The sequence below is a fragment of the Monodon monoceros genome, unplaced genomic scaffold (assembly GCF_005190385.1).
Source record: "Monodon monoceros isolate NGI ecotype Baffin Bay Population unplaced genomic scaffold, NGI_Narwhal_1 Super_Scaffold_10, whole genome shotgun sequence".
NCBI lineage: Eukaryota > Metazoa > Chordata > Mammalia > Artiodactyla > Monodontidae > Monodon > Monodon monoceros.
This window is the reverse complement of record NW_021703766.1, coordinates 26662731-26679706: the sequence shown is the minus strand read 5'-3', so window position 1 is coordinate 26679706 and position 16976 is coordinate 26662731. Positions and strand designations below refer to the sequence as shown.

General features: G+C 41.9%; 2 protein-coding genes across 3 annotated transcripts in view; both read left to right on the top strand.

Moving 5' to 3' along the window:
• Positions 1-329: 329 nt before the first annotated feature.
• On the top strand, positions 330-9385 carry GINS3 (GINS complex subunit 3). Of its 2 annotated transcripts, XM_029205180.1 has the most exons (3): positions 330-687; positions 7756-7989; positions 8359-9385. In XM_029205180.1, exons 1-3 carry the CDS (start codon positions 502-504, stop codon positions 8587-8589), a joined length of 651 nt encoding a protein of 216 aa, XP_029061013.1. In that variant the 5' UTR covers positions 330-501; the 3' UTR covers positions 8590-9385. The 2 variants fall into 2 exon arrangements, with proteins under 2 accessions (XP_029061013.1, XP_029061023.1); XM_029205190.1 differs by lacking the exon at positions 7756-7989 and having other exon boundaries at positions 351-687.
• The window catches only part of NDRG4 (NDRG family member 4), a 105612-nt gene continuing 89163 nt past the window's right edge, over positions 528-16976 (top strand). Inside the window, exon 1 of the mRNA XM_029205116.1 lies at positions 528-687. The gene's annotated coding sequence lies outside the window, so the exon portion shown is untranslated. The remainder of the gene's footprint in view (positions 688-16976) is intronic.

Sequence of the window (16976 nt, the reverse complement as noted above, 5' to 3'; positions counted from 1 at the left end):
TTGACAAACTGTAGTAAACAGGTCAGAACGGATCAAGCCTGGGAGAGAGGGTGCAATGATCTTTTTTTAAGCCCCCAAACGTGTTGCAAAGTGTTTTAAATTTCATATAAACGTTTAAAGGACCACATAAAGACAATCCAGTGCAAATGCATCTTGCAGTTTCAAAGGCATTTCCAGCTGCTTTTTAAAGTTCTCACACTGGGCTACAGAGCTGCAAAAAATCTCCAGGCGGATCCACCTACTGCTCCCCCTCCCTTGGGTAGCGCTGAACCAAATCCGCAGACTTTGTCGATTGCTTCTGCCTGGGCAGATCCGCCTGGATCGACTGCTCTTGTCTGGCCCGTCCCCGGGCGCGGTAAAAGCGTTTGAATCCAGCCAGGTGGCCGCAGCGACATCCTCAACCCTCACAATCCTGAGCGGCCTCAGCCGCCTCCTCTTTCTTTTACATCCCTGACTCTCCTGAATCACAACAGTGGAAACGGAGAAGCTCAAGCCGCCGCCATGTCCGAGGCTTATTTCCGGGTGGAGTCGGGTGCGCTGGGGCCTGAGGAGAACTTTCTTTCCTTGGACGACATCCTGATGTCCCACGAGAAGCTCCCGGTGCGCACAGAGATCCCTATGCCGCGCCTCGGCACTTTCTTCCTAGACCGGAGCGGAGGGTCCGAGGCTGACAACGCAATCCCTCAGGTAAGCGATCCGGCCCGGAAAGACTACAACTCGCGATAGGCCTTGCGGGCTTGGGGGCGCCGCGTCGGCGGGCGCGCTGCCTCTGGGATCTGTAGTTTTACGGGGAGGCAGGGCCGTGCGTTAAGGAGTCTTGTCCGCTGGTCCCCCGCCGACCTAGGCTTCAACACCCCTACGGAAAGTAAATTTATACTGCGTCGTCAGGCTCCCTGCAGCACGGATTTCATTTTTGAAACTATCCATATTCGGCAGTGTTTTTTCACCCCTACGTGTGTTGATGCTTAAGGATTGGCGCCTACGGAATACTTGAGGACCAGGGTTCTGATCACTTTTGCCTTAGAGCACAACAGTTTGGGGTTGTATAGAGTAGATGATGTCTGGGAACCGCAGATTGCTAGATTCATTGCTGCGTAATGAAGACGGTATCAGCAACCATTTCCTGAGGGCTTTAGTGTAGGCATGGATGGGGTGGGGGGAGTATACTTTTCCATCTATTACCCCTTTAGTCCTTCAACAACCCTACAGTTATGTGATGTTACATATAAGGAAATTGAAGCCCAGAAAGTTTGGGCCAGGATCTCATTGTAAGTGATGAGCTGGGATTCGAACCTAGGACTGCAGGACTTCAAATTCGAGTTTGTCCCAGGAACATGGCTTGTAATGGTTATTTTTGATTTCCTATTTAACCTAAGTTTTGTTTAGAAGGGTGCTTTTGTTTGGTCTCTTTTGAGTTAATTTTTTATCAAAGTAAGGCATATGCAGAGTTTAAAAAGTTAAATGGTACCGAAAGATTTATAACAAAAAGTAGCAGGTTCTGCCTTGCTTCCTTCATGCCCCTTTCCATTTCCACAGGATCTGTCTACTTTTTTCACAGTTTCTTCAAAATTCACCTCCGTATTTCTAAATAATGTTCTTACATTTATCTTGATTTTTTTTTTTTTTTGCGGTACGCGGGCCTCTCACCGCTGTGGCCTCTCGCGTTGCGGAGCACAGGCTCCGGACGCACAGGCTCAGCGGCCATGGCTCACGGGCCCAGCCGCTCCGCGGCATGTGGGATCCTCCCGGACATGGGCACGAACCCGTGTCCCCTGCATCGGCAGGCGGACCCCCAACCACTGCGCCACCAGGGAAGCCCCTTAAATTTATCTTAATTTTTAAAAAAAATTTAGACATTATTTATTGACTTTCCATTATAGTAGTTAAGGATTTAGTTCTCTTACACACTGATATACAGATGTATCGTCCATATTTTATTCATATTTCCTTCGTTTTTACTTAATGTCCTTTTTCTGTTCCAGGATCCCATCCAGGACACCACATTGCATTTAGTAATCATGTGTCCTTAGGCTCCTCTTGGCTTTGACAGTTTATCAGACTTTCCTTGTTTTTAATGACCATGAATTTTGTGGAGTGCTGGCCAGGTATTTTGTTGAGAATGTTCCTCATTTGGGATTTGTCTGATGGTTTTCTTACGATTAGACTGTTTGGAGGAGGAAGACCACAGAGGTAAAAGTGCCGTTTTTACCACATCGTATCAAGGGCACATGCCATCAGCATGACTTATGTTGATAGATACCTTGATCACTTGATCGAGGTGGGGTTTGTCAGGCTTCTTCTCTGTAAAGTTACTCTTTTTTTCCACCTTTTTTCTCTCTGGAAGGAAGTCATTATGTGCAGCCATACTTAAGGAGTGGTGAGTTGTGCTCCACTTCTTTGAGGCACAGTGTCTGCGTAAATTATTTGGGATTCTTCTGCATGGGAGATTTGTGTTGGAAGGTTTTTAATGACATTTAATTTCATTCATAGACACAGGACTATCAGATTTTCTTTTCTTGTTTTACTCTTGGTACCTTGTTTTTTCCCCCTAGGAATTTGACTATTTCATCTAAATTTTCAAATACAGTGTTATAATGTTCAAATATCCTTTTACTATCTTTTAAACATTTGTACAATTATAGCTGTGTCCTGATTTTTATTCTTTTAAAAAAAATAAATTTATTTATTTATTTTGGCTGTGTTGGGTTTTTGTTGCTGCGCGCCAGCTTTCTCTAGTTGTGGCGAGTGGAGGCTACTCTTCGTTGCGGTGCGTGGGCTTCTTATTGCGGTGGCTTCTCTTGTTGAGGAGCACAGGCTCTAGGTGCGCAGGCTTCAGTAGTTGTGGTGTGCTGGCTCAATAATTGTGGCACACAGGCTTAGCTGCTTCGTGGCATGTAGGATCTTACCGGACCAGGACTCGATCCCATGTTCCCCTGCATTGGCAGGCAGATTCTTAACCACTGTGCCACCAGGGAAGTCCCCTGATTTTTATTCTTGATATGGAGAAATTATGATGTCTTTCTTAATTAGTCTTACTAGGAGTTTATCACTTGTGTTAGTCTTTTCAAAGAACTAAGTAATGGCTCTGTCAACTTTCTCATTTGTACTTTTATTTTTAGGTCATTAAATTCTTAGTTGGTTCTTTCCTTCTACTTTCTTCAGAGTTGATTTTCTTTGTTCTCTTCCACCCAGTCACATTTTGAGATGGGTACCTAGGTCATTGATTTTTCAACTTTCATTTTTACATTTTTAGCTGTGCATTTCCTCTAGCTTTAACTAGATTTTACAAGTTTTAATTTGATTTTCTGATTTCCGTTGTGAATTCCTCTTTGACTCATGGATTATTTGTAAGACTGGTGCTTAGGTTCAAACATTTGGGGATTTTACTATGTACACTTTTGGGTTTTGATTTCTGGCTTAGTTACACAGTGGCAGAGAACATAGTCTGAATGATTTCAGTTATTTGAAGGTTAACGCTTGCTTTAAACCCCAGCATAAGACCAATTTAACCCTTCTGTATATGCTTGAAAAGCTCTATATTGTGAAGTAATGGTCTGCAATACGTAATTTATATCTGTAAATTAAGTCAAGTTTGTTATTTGTTTTGTTGAGATCGTCTATATTCTTACAGTTTTTTTGTGTTTGCTACTTCTCATTTATCTAAAGAGATATGTTAATGTCTCCCACAATGATTATAGGTTTGTCAGTTGCTCTTTTTAATTCTGTTAATTTAGATAGTATTTATATTCTTCTTGTGGGTTTAATGACCCTTTTATTATTGTCACATGTCCCTCTATCTCTAGTAATGCTTTCTTTTGATTACTGTTTGCATAACTTTTTTCCATCCTTCTATTTTCAACCTCTATATGTCTTTATATTTATATTTACGGTATGACTCTTTTAAGCGGCATATAGTTGGGTTTTTTTTGTTTGGTTTGACAATTTTTTTTATTGGTATATTTAATGTATTTACATTTATTTAATTATTGATTTATTTGTGTTTATTTTTACCTTCCTACTATTTTCTTTATGTTCCATCTGTTTTAGTTTCCTTTTTCTTTTTTGACTTCTTGTGTATTAATCAAATTTCTGTTATCCATTTTCCTTTTTATTATTTATTCTTCTGTTATTTTAGTGGCTACCTTAAATATTACACAATCATTTTTGACTACCAAAAATGTTATATGAATTACTACTTTCATCACTTCACAGTCAGTGCTAGAATCTAAGAACATTTTTTTTTTTTTTTTTTTTTTTTTGCAGTACACGGGCCTCTCACTGTTGTGGCCTCTCCCGTTGCGGAGCACAGGCTCCGGACGCGCAGGCTCAGCGACCGTGGCTCACGGGCTTAGCCGCTCCGCGGCATGTGGGATCCTCCCAGACCAGGGCACGAACCCGTGTCCCTGTATTGGCAGGCAGACTCTCAACCACTGTGCCACCAGGGAATCCCTAATAACATTTTAACTCCATTTTCTCCCTCTTTTCTTTTATGTTATTGTTGTATTGTAATTTGACTCGTTTTAAATCCTATAAAACATTATTGTCATTTATTGTTATTTTTATATTTACACACTTATTTACTCTTTCCATTACTCTTTTTTTTTTTTCCTTCCTACATTTCCATATTTCTTGCTGGGGTCATTTTCATTCTCCCTTCTTGATTTCTTTACTCTGGGTCTTCTAGTGATAGATTCTCCACTTCTGTCTGTACAAGGGGTCCTGAAGACCAACGTTGGGTTCGATGATTCACTAAGAGGACCCACAGGACTCATCAGATAGTCATGCTTGTGTTTAAATTTTAATACAGTAAAAGGATAAGAGCAAAATCAGCAAAGGGAAAGGGTACATGAGATGAAGTTTGCAGGAAACTAGACACAAGTTTCCAAGAGTCCTGTCCCAGTGGAGTCATGTAGGACACACTTAATCCAATAATGAACTGTGACAACATGTGTGAAATATTGTCTACCAGGGAAGCTTATTAGAGACTCAGTACCCAAGTTTTTACTGGGGGAAGTTTACATAGGCACTCTCTACCTAGCGCATACCAAGATTCCAGACTCCAAGAAGGAAAGCAGGGGTTCAGCATAAGCCACATTGTTTGTACAAACAGTGTAGGTGCGGGCTTCCCTAGTGGCGCAGTGGCTGAGAGTCCACCTGCCATTGCAGGGGACACGGGTTCGTGCCCCGGTACGGGAAGATCCCACGTGCCGCGGAGCGGCTGGGCCCATGAGCCATGGCCGCTGAGCCTGTGCGTCCAGAGCCTGTGCTCCTCAACGGGAGAGGCCACAACAGTGAGAGGCCCTCGTACTGCAAAAACAAAAAAAAACAAACGAAAAACAAAAGCAGTGTAGGCATATTGAGGCACTCTTATCAGTCCCAGGAATGGTGGGAACTCTCCTGAAACCCAAATTCCCAGATACCAACCAAGGTCATCCTTACAAGCAGGCCTTTCTAAGGAGAGCAGTCTCAGGCTGCTGTGTTAACTTTTTAGTGCACACTTTCTGTCTGGAAATGCCTTTATTTCACCTTTGCTTTTAAAGGATATTTTCACTCGGTATAGAATTTTAGTAAGCAGTTATTTTCTGCCAGCACTTTGTAGTCGGCTTTAACTCTTATTGTTTCTTCTTTAAAGGCAATATATTCCTCACCTCCACTAATAGCTGCTTTTGTCTCTGTCTTTGTTTTTCAGCAATTTGAGTAAGATGTGCCTCGTTGAAGTCTTATTAATATTTATTCTTCTTGGTATTCATAATGTTCCTTGAATCTGTGATTTTATATTCCTTTTGATTTTGGAAAATTCGTGGCCATTATCTCCAGATATTTCTTTTGCCTCAATCTATCCCTCCTCCCCTTCTGGGATTCAAATTACATGTATGTTAGACTTTTTTTTTTTTTTTTTTAACCATATTCCATATGCCTCTTAGGCTCTTTTCTGTATTTTCTCTCCATGTTTTAGTCTGGTTATTTTCTACTGATCTTTTTTCCAATTGATGATCCTCACTTCGTCTATGTTATATCTGGTAAAACTGTTAAATTTGACTTAATCTAGTGAGTTCTTCAGGTCAATGATTGCATTTTTCATCTCTGGAATTTCCATTTGATTTTTTATTTATTTTAAAGTCAGAGCCTAATTACTGTTGATATTTAGTTCCAAATATTGGACTTTACTTTTCTCTCTTCTTTCTTGGATCTTGACCCCTCATGTCCTGGCTGCTTGGGCAGCTTTGAACCAAATATTTTTATCCCCAGCCCTGTGAAGTTTACCAAAAGCTCTGCTCACCCACCCCTCAAAGCCACCCCCACCTTTAACAGCAATTCTCCTCTGTGAGAGTTTGTGCCTTTGTTGCCTCCTTAACCCAGTTACGCTTGCCTGTTTTTTTTTTTTGGATGTTTCTCTTAACTTCTTGCATTCAAGATTATGAAACTTTGCTGTGGGCCCTGCCCTCCCTTCTCCTCCTCCTGTTCACCCTGGTGGTGTGTGGGTGAGGTGCGGGGGGGGGACCCACAAATATATATCAGCCCAACAGCCCTAAGTCTCCTCCTTTATTATTAGGAAACAAAACAACACCAACAAAAAGTGGCATCATGAGTGTGAACAACACTGTCAGATGAGTTAGTTGAAGTTTTTTTTTTGTACTGTGTCCTCAAATTTAATGGAATAATGTGTCTTGTATATATAAAAAGAAAATCTCTAAAAAAAAGTCAGAGAAAGACAAATACTGTATGATTTTACTTATATGTGGAGTCTAAAAAACAACAGGTGAACAAACATAACAAAATGGAAACAGCCTCGCAGATACAGAGAACAAACCAGTAGATGGTTGTTAGAGGGGAGGGAGGGGCAGGAGGAGTGAAATAGGTGAAGGAGATTAAAAGGTACAAACTTAATTACAAAATAAATGAGGCACAGGGATAAAGTGTTTTTTTTTAAAAAAGTGGAGTCCATATGATCTTAATGGAGAACGTTTTTCAGATTCTCATTGGGATATTAAAATGCTAGCTAAATTTCTAGCTGTTTTATATAGACCTGATTGCTTCAATTTGTAGCTTCTGCAAATTTTTAACTGCCTGTTTTTAGGAGTATAAATGTTACTTTTTTGCAGACCTTTGAGGTAAAAACAGGCCCTTGCATATGCTATTCTTATCTATGTTCATTTTAATGTTTCTGCAGCTTGCACTGCAGAAACTGCTTGCATCGTGGCCACCTCATCTATTTACTAATTCTGTTAAGGCTTTAAAAAATAGAGACATTTACCTTTTCTGTCATCTTTAAAGCTGCGTAGTGGGCTGGGGAGGGGCTGTAGCCTGAGCTCAGGCTGACCCTATTTTTCTTTATATTCCCCAGCACCTAGAGAGGTGCTTGGCACATAGTAGGTAGTCAGTCAGTGCATATATGGAATAGATGTTGAATCTTCAAAGAAAGTAGAAATGTTTACTATATCTCTGAAGTATCTGCAATTGGACAGTTTTTATTTATGTTAGTTAGAAAACTTTCCCTTTGTGCCACATTTTTGTTCTCGACTTTGTTTTTGGTATATAAATCCTTTTTCTCTCTCCATTCCATCATGACATAAAACTTCAGCCCACACAGTTCATTTCTTCAAGTTACAGCGGTGTCTTCTGTATTTGACAGTTATGCCCCTAAAGAGAACAGGCGGTATTGATATTCCCTCAGGCCATGTGCATTTCCTTTTTGTCACACATATTTCCTACTATGTTACTTGTTTTTAAAACCTACAATCCTGTGCGATACAGGGCTCAAAGCTTGAACTCCCCTTGTGGCTGGCAAAAGGACTTTTTGACAACAAGCGCCGGATCCTTTCTGTGGAACTTCCCAAAATCTACCAGGAGGGTTGGAGGACCGTGTTCAGTGCAGATGCCAATGTGGTGGACCTCCACAAAATGGGGCCACATTTCTACGGGTTCGGCTCCCAACTCCTGCATTTTGACAGTCCAGAGAACACAGACATCTCCCAGTCTCTCCTGCAGGCAAGTTATTGACGTGAAAACCTATGGCATTGCACATGTCTCAGGAGCCAGCCGTGGCAGCCACCAGATGTTACTCTTACCCGGGGAGTGTATGATTTATACAATCAGTTTCTTGTTATTCCGGGTCAGCCTACAATTAGACTGTGTTTGCTGATTATATATACATGTAAATATGGCTTGTCTGTCGCTCTTCATATTTGCTTGCTAAGAGTTGGGACCAACAGGAAGTCCTGGAAATAAGATACTTGATTACAGGTGGCAGAGGAGACGCAGACCTCCTTCTAAGTCCTAAACCAGATTCTTGCCTTTCGTGCCATTTAAATGTTCAGGGATTAAAATGTATCTGATTTCTGTCTCTCACTTCTTCAGACGTTTGTTGGACGTTTCCGCCGCATCATGGACTCCTCCCAGAATGCTTACAACGAAGACACTTCGGCGCTGGTAGCCAGGCTAGATGAGATGGAGAGAGGCTTGTTTCAAACAGGGCAGAAAGGACTGAATGACTTTCAGAATTGGGAGAAGGGGCAGGCCTCTCAGATCACAGCTTCCAACCTGGTTCAGAACTACACGAAGAGAAAATTCACTGACATGGAAGACTGAAGGCCAGAAGAACACAGAATTGCTCCCTGTAGACTTATCCCTCTGTGTGTCCTTGATAGGAGCCTAGTTGACCTTGTATAGGGCCAGAATCATGTCCCATCTTGTGACTTATTCCCAGCAGCACTGTCGGGAGTGCTACCATCTGGTGGGGAAACAACATGCTGGAGGATGTCCCTGGCCCTATAAGTCTTCCAGGACTATCCCACCTGCTGACCCACAGACCAGACCTACTTAGCCCAGGAACCCACAGCCAAAGAGAAACCAAAGTCCTTCATAAATAAGGATCATGAATGCATATATCGCAATAGAGTTGGAACTGCGATTCCTCGTGCCTGGGAGTTTGGACAGCCTTAGATATCCAGTTTCACTAGCTCCAAAGGACGGGTACAAATGGGCCTTCCTAACCTGTTCACAAAATGTCCTCTTGAGCTTAATTGCCTCATCTTCCTCATGGTTGCACAAAGGACAGTACTCCCAGGATGCTGGCTCTACTTGTAAATATCTCCTGCCACCTGCCTATGGGGAGTCACCCAGTTTCAAAAAACAGTTGCCAAGAATAAGGAAGGAGGGCTTCCCTGGTGGCACAGTGGTTGAGAGTCCGCCTGCCGATGCAGGGGACACGGGTTCATGCCCTGGTCTGGGAAGATCGCACATGCCGCGGAGCGGCTAGGCCTGTGAGCCATGGCCGCTGAGCCTGCGCGTCCGGAGCCTGTGCTCCGCAGCGGGAGAGGCCACAACAGTGAGAGGCCCGCATACCGCAAAAAAAAAAAAAAAGAATAAGGAAGGAAAATGGAAAGCCCCGTGAGTGGCAAGGCTTTTACTAAAGAGAAGACATTGCTTTCCTCTTCTGTGAGGAGGCCTTCATGAACTGGACTTCACGCCTATGCGGGAAATGGTTAAACTGAGCTTGTTTTTGCCTCTAGATCTTTAGAGCCCCCCCACAGTTATTCCATGCTCTCCCTAGGAAAGCTGTCAGGGAGTTGTTTGGAATCGCAAAGTAGTTGTTAAAGGGTGTTAACCAGCTCTTATTACATTGAAATCAGGGCTTCAGGGTTGCTGGTTATGAAGAGCCCTGTTTGAGAAGCTTAGCATGGCAGATGTGAGTGGGCAAGAGACCTCGGTCATGGTTTTTTACTCTTCAGTAAGTTTTGCAATATTATTATATAACAGATTCCTGACCAGTTACTGAGACTCTGTTTAAGCAACCACGAAACTCTTTCCCTGGAGATCAAGGAGGAAACCTCAGGCAGAGTAGGAAACAGCATCCCTGGGACCCACTGGACTTTTTGAAGGGCAGTTATCACCACACCATGGGTCCCCTTCCAACTTCCCACAACTAGTGAAAATTGCCTTTGTCACTGGAAATTACAGTGGGATTTGGGTCTCCAGATTGTACAGACGTCTTGATGCAAACTTAGAATGTCAGAAATATTTTTTAAATGCCTGTTTTAAGATGGAGCTGATGTTTTTATAATTTGATTTTGGTGCTAAATAAATGATCCACTTTGCATGTGAATACATTCTGTACATGTACTATTTCTGTAACTCGAGTACTACAGATGATCAGGCAAAGCTAACAGAAAATTTTGTCTTTGATAGTATTTGACAATAATGCCCCAATAAATCCATGTTTTAGCAACTGCTCTTTTGTTTGCACAATACTCATAAATATGGGGGACATTCTCCATAGGGATGAGCTGTGTCCTTGAAAAGAGGGACTTCCATTGCTGTCACAGCATTTACATATAGTCAGGGGCCCAGAGATAATTCATAGTCAGTGAGAAAAACATATTTTTTAATTTTTGGATTCACAGACAGCTTTGTTTTTAAAGTCAATCCTAAGGCTGCTGCCGGTTTTTTTTCTTATTAAAAAAAATTTGGCTCAGAGGCACATACCAAGAATATGTGGGTACGCACGTGTAGAATTTATTCCATTTTAAATTTTGAACAAATTATATTACAGGGAGCTTCCGAAGCCCATCTCCAATTACAGATTTGCCTTCGAGGCTGTCAGTTACTAACCCTCTCCCCAGCAACCTTCCCCCAAATCAGCCTCTTGGTCCCTTCAAAGAAGTGAATTTTTCAAAATAAGTCAACAAATTGGCTCAGCTACCATATCACTCTTAAAAACAAGGGGGAATGTGTGCTCTTTCCCCTTAAAGGCTCTGTTCCCAGGTAACTCTGGTCTTAATTACATACAAAAGACCTCACTGTCTTCAGGCTTTTTCCCTGTGGTACAAGTTGGGCTGCCGAGAGGAAGGGCCAAGGCTTTGCTTTCCCAGGTCATTTCCTCCCGCTCTCCTGACCTCTGCGTTTTGGATGGCTCCATGGTCAGTCCTCGGATCTCTTCTAGCCATTCTGACTCCCTCCAGTGTCAAGTTTTAAATACCACCATCTATACGTTGATGACTCCCAAATTCCATCTCCAGCCAGACCTCCCTTCAACTCCAGACTTGCAGCCAACCACCTGCTTGACATTCCACTTCAACATCTGACCCCACAGGGCTGAAACTGAGGCCCTAATCTTACTCTCACAGTCTCCTCCTATCATCTTTCTCATCTCTGTTTTTGACAACTACATCCTTCCCTACTGCTCAGGACAGAAACGTAGGAGTCCTCCTTGGCCGTCTTTCTCATATCTTTTGGGTCAACCTTCAAGTCATTGGCAGAACCTGCCTGCCTCTTCCCCACCTCCATTCCTGTCCGGGATGGTTGAGGTCACCTCCCAACTCCTTCCCTGCATTCATTCAGCCTTCCCCGCCTTCAGACTCTTCTCACCAGCGCGGCCACAGTGGTCTTGTTCAAAAATAAATCAGATCTTATTACTTCTCTGCTTAAAACCCTCCCTTGTCAGAAAAAGGCCCCTCTGCCATACCAGCACCATTTGTTAATAAGTCCATCCTTACCCCAGTGATTTGGTATTGAATTTTCTTACTGCTTCCACAGCAGAAGTAATTTGTTCCTTATTTTAAGCAAAAATTTCACCTTCTGCCTAAGAGATTTCTGAACATTTTATAGAGCGTGTTAATCTCTGAGCACCACTGGACCTGAGAAGTTTCTGGACTACTGTGTCTGAGGTAGTGAAATTGGAATGCAGAAATATTGAGCAGCTCACTCAAGTTCATACAGAAGTCAAGTCCTGTTCTGAGTCTTTCTGTTCCACCAGCCTTCAAGAAATTTCAGGAGAGCTTTTCATCTTTACACCATCTGGGACAATGGTGTTTAAGTGAAAATATAATATTTTACACTGATCTTGGCAAAAGAAAATAATTGCAGAGGCCGTACGTACATTTCTGAAAGTAGGTATCTTTGTGTTCAAGAGAAAAATCTATACTTGAAGTAACTTGTGGCACAAAATATAGGATAGATGCTTAAACTATAAGAATTACTCCAAGAACCTTAATTTCAACAGTCCTTATCTAATATAGTTAAAATGAAAATCTTAATATTGATTACACATAGAAAGTTATTTATTTATTTTTACATCTTTATTGGAGTATAATTGCTTTACAATGGTGTGTTAGTTTCTGCTTTATAACAAAGTGAATCAGTTATACATATACGTATCTCCTCCTGCATCTCCCTCCCTCCCACCCTCCCTATCCCACTCCTCCAGGTGGTCACAAAGCACCAAGCTGATCTCCCTGTGCTATGCGGCTGCTTCCCACTAGCTATCTATTTTACGTTTGGTAGCGTATATATGTCCATGCCACTCTCTCGCCTCGTCACAGCTTACCCTTCCCCCTCCCCATATCCTCAAGTCTATTCTCTAGTAGGTCTGTGTCTTTATTTCTGTCTTACCATAGAAACAATTTTTAAAAGACAACTAAATGCCCTGAACCTAAAGAAAAGGGCCTAAAATTTGGAATTCTCTTGCTAACTCTTGATAGCGGCATTTTGAATGAACAATAAATCTCCCATCATTAATGAGTAGTGAATAAAATATAGTGAATCAAGGGCAAGTCTGAGAAAATACAAAGTTACCCTCTTCCAAGAGCAAATGATTAACACATGTGACAGGCCCAGCGTGCTTTTGTTTGAGATCATTTTGTTGATTTTTCCAGGCTTCTGCCTTTCTGCCTCGCTAATCAAAGGAGACACAGTACAATCAGACACAGTCAGTCGCGGCTTGCTTTCCAAGCAGCCTTCCTCTAGGACACGAGACAAGCATTCTCCTTCCTGGGTGTGCTCTCCTGTTGCCTGCGTTGTGGTCTAAAGCAGCAGTCCCCAACCTTTTTGGCACCAGGGACCGGTTTCACGGAAGACCATTTTTCCACAGACGGGGTGGGGGTAGGGTTGCAGGCGGTAATGCGAGCGATGGGTAGCAGCTGTAAATACAGATGAAGCTTCGCTTTCTTGCCCGCCGCTCACCTCCTGCTGTGCGGCCCGCTTCCTAACAGGACCAGTACCGGTCTGACGAGGGGTTGCGGACCCCTGGTCAAAAGCGAGGAGGCCACGCCCAGAAGCCAGAGGCCTCCTATCTGTCAGAGATCAGAGTGAAGTCCACTCAAGGGGCATCATTTCGTTAAACTTTTTTATTTGGAAATAATTTCAGATTTATAGAATAGTTGTACAGATAGTACAGAGTTCCCCTATATCCTTCACCCAGCTTTCCCTAATGTCTTATGTAATCATGGTACGTTTATCAAGTATTACTAACTAAGCCACAGGCTTTAGTCAGATTTCACCAGATTTTCCACTAATGTCCTTTTATTGTTCCAGAATCCAAAGTTCAATCCAAAGTTCTACGTTGCATTTAGGGAGCAATAATTTTTTAGAGCAATTTGGGGAAGCAAAACAGCATTAGATTCTTCCCTATATTCATTTCAGAAGGTAGGCTTATTGGATAGGTGTCGTTGCATTGGGCTGCATAACTGGGGCCAACTAGGGGCCTAGGAGGGCTTGCACAGGAGCAAGCTGCTGGTGAGCTAGTTAAGAAGGGACAGAGTATTTGCTTTTCACCTGAAATTTTCACTTTTTCCCCAGTACTTGCATCTGATGGGAAAAGGCCTCTTTCATTGTACTTAAAACTTCTCCTTTCTCTCCCTGAGGGCAGTAACTTGATATTCTCGCCTTTCACTTCTGGCACATACTAGCTAATTTTCTCTGTATCTAAATGAGTTTAAAATAAGCAGGGATTTCTACCCTAACATTATTAACAAATGTCAGCTCAGCTCTGAAAATAGTGCTTGGGAACTGCTACTGTTTCAGAATCCGTAAAGGGAGCACAAAGAACCAGCTAATCTTTGCAAACATCTCCCACCTATGGCCAATTTAAAAAAAAGAAAAAAGCCCAGAGGTTTGTATCTTTATGACATTCTCTGCTCCTGTATCACCCTTGAGAGAGAAGTTTCTTGGATTCTCACATGATTTGCGTGGCTCCCTTTTGGCAACTAAAATTCTTCCCTGAAGACGGTTTCTTTGGATGCAGGAAAGCAGATGAGGAGCTAAAAAGTATAGATTCAGGGGCAATGAATAGATTCAGGTGTGGTGAGGAGGCATTTTGATGCTTGAAGAAAGTTAGAAACCAGTGTTAAAAGCCGCCATTGGCGGGGTCACTGGAGGGAGAGTTGACAAAGGGTGTTCCCGGAGAGTGGCTTTATCTTAATGGGAACAAGAGGCCTTGGCGCTTGGCTATCTCTTAGGTTCAAGAGGAAAACATTTAAAAAACTTTGCAAAAGACACTGTCATTTTCTAATTTAGCATTTTATGTTCACGCATTTCTTCATCCAAGAGCCCAGATAAGAATTAAGTAAAGTGCTTCTCTTCCTATCACTGAGCAGTCCAGGAGGTGTTTTCTCAGGTTTTGAGGCAGCTCAGCCCTTGATCAACATTTCAGAGGATTCTACTGGCTGAATTTCTAGATCGTTTTAAAGATTTTTAGGGAGAGCTCACCATATAACATGATACATCATGTTCGTGTGTAGTCAGCAGTGATAATCAAGCTCTCTACTTTTTAAGGCATTTTTAAAAGAAATCAATAAAATTTGAAAAACCTCACTCCGTTTCAAAAGACTGTTATATCCATAGACCATTGTGATTTAAAAAGGCTTTTCTGCTGCTGCAAGTAAAACAAAGAAACCATAGGAAAAAAATGTCTTGGCTTATTGTAGATGCACCTGTCGAGAGAATAGCGTTTACTTAGCTGAGTTACACGGAGGTGGACGGATTGCCTTGCTTAATTATGGCTCAAGCATACCCACCTCCTTCAATGTCATCCACACCATGTGGCTTCCCACCAAGTGGCAAGTTTGCCACTGTGAAATAAATCTCTCAGGAAAGAGCTTATGTCTTCAGGCCCCCAAGATGGCCTTTAACCCAGGGAAGCCAAAGACAGAGAAATAGTGTAGGGGTGACTTCTTAGTAATATTCTCTGTGGGACCCCTTTGTTCAGTGATTCCACACCTGTTCCCCTCTAGAAGTGTAATGGACGGTAGGCGTCTGCCTGATGGCCCACTCATTCCCTGTCAGATTTGGGCCACAGTGTCGGAAGGTGCAAGCCAAACAGTTTTCCCAGTTTCAGGATGGCCTGGGAGCCGGGTCAGCCACAGTTCACCCAGCTCGCTCCCTCCTGTCCACAGGATCATTCTTTGTGCCTCTTCTCACAAACCTCCAGCCTCTACTCTGGGTTTTGTGCCCAGAATTTGTTTTGGAGGCCTCAAAGGCAGTGCCACGCCTGCCCCTTCCAAATTCTTCCCAAAATAAACAGATGGTAGAGGAGTGGAGAGTTTCTTATCAAATCTCCCTCAATTGGTAGCTGCTACCCAGTAGCTTAGAGCTGAAAGGGCCCGTAAGAATTAACTGTTTTCCAGGCTGGTAAAATAACTCTTTATCATGTTACATTTAGTACATGTAAAAGAATGCCAGTAACATATATTTAGATTATGAAGTGTTATAATAACAAGAATACCCAGGAACTTCCACTCACTTCAGTTCTAGAAAATAATCAATACTTCTGGTTCCTTTTGCATGGTTTCCTGCTGCCCCCGCCCCCAGAGTTACCACAGTCCTGGGTTTTATGTTTATTATGCCTTGTTTTATATATCTAATGAATATTATTTTGATTTGGTTTTGAACTCTGTCAAAATAATACCCTGCCACCCACATGCTTCTTTCACTCAATTTTACGTTTTAACTTTCAACCATGTTTTTGCAGTTCATTTTTACTGCTGAATGTTACTCGATTCTGGGAACATGCCACGATTTCTATAAGCATCCTCTCATTACTGGACGTTTGGTTCGTTTCCAGTCCTTTTTTCTCTTACAAACATTGTCACTGTGCACATTCATCCTCACATCTGAATCATTTATTTAAGAGTTGCTCTCGGGTGAGTTTCACCTAGAAGTTAAATTGCTTATAGGGTCTGTGAGTGCTCAACTGCACAAGATGCTGCCACAATGTACCAATTTACTCTCCCATCTGCTCGGTATGAGTCCTCATTATTACATTTCTTAATTTTTGCCCAGTTAATGGGTATAAAATAATACCTCATGGTGATGCAGATTTGCATTTTCCTGAGCACTAATGAGGCTGAATATTTTATTATATGTTCATTGGCCATTCATGCTTCCTCTTCTGTGAAATTCCTTTTTGTGTCTTGCTCATTTTTCTCTGAGGACATTTGTCTTTTTCTTACTGACCTATAGGAGTATTCTGGATACTAATCCTTTTTCAGTTATCTGTGTTGTAAAAAGTCTCCCAGTTTGTGGCTTGTCTTTTAATTTTCTTTGTAGTATCTTTTGATGAATAGAAAAGTTCTTAACCTACCTTTTTTTTTTCTTTAAATATTTATTTATTTATTTATTTGGCTGCACCGGGTCTTAGTTGTGGCACATGGGATCTAGTTCCCTGACCAGGGTTCGAACCCTGGCCCCCTTCATTGGGAGTGCAGAGCCTTAGCCACTGGACCACCAGGGAAGACCCTACCTTTTTTCAATAAAAGAGAAAATAGGCACAAATAGGTAAGAGGAATTTTTCAATATAAAAGTATTACTATAGAAGAATGAAGTTGGACCCTTACCTAACACCATATACAAAAATTAACTCAAAATGGGTTAAAAACCTAGATGTAAGAGTTTCAGTTTTGTGAGATGAGAACGTTCTAGAGATCTGTTGCACAACAATGTGACTGTGTATAACATTGTTGAACTGTACATTAAAAGTGGTTAAGATGGTAAGTTTTAGGTTATTTTTTTATCACAATTAAAATTTTTTAAGTGTTGTAGCTAATGCCATCTATTATTTATTGAGTGTTTACTCTGTGCCAGGCACTACGATACCCACCTTATACACATTATCTTTTTATTTCATTTATTCTTTTTTTTTTTTTTGGTTTATTCTTTACAACCCTGAGAGAGAAATTACTGTTTCCCCTCATTTTCCAGAG

What these genes read in the sequence shown, in the direction of transcription:
- GINS3 (XM_029205180.1), top strand. Translation starts at nt 502, where the DNA reads ATGTCCGAGGCTTATTTCCGGGTGGAGTCGGGTGCGCTGGGGCCTGAG. An exon ending in CTGACAACGCAATCCCTCAG is followed by an intron (nt 688 to 7,755) that starts GTAAGCGATCCG and finishes TGTGCGATACAG; the next exon opens with GGCTCAAAGCTTGAACTCCC. An exon ending in TCTCCCAGTCTCTCCTGCAG is followed by an intron (nt 7,990 to 8,358) that starts GCAAGTTATTGA and finishes TCACTTCTTCAG; the next exon opens with ACGTTTGTTGGACGTTTCCG.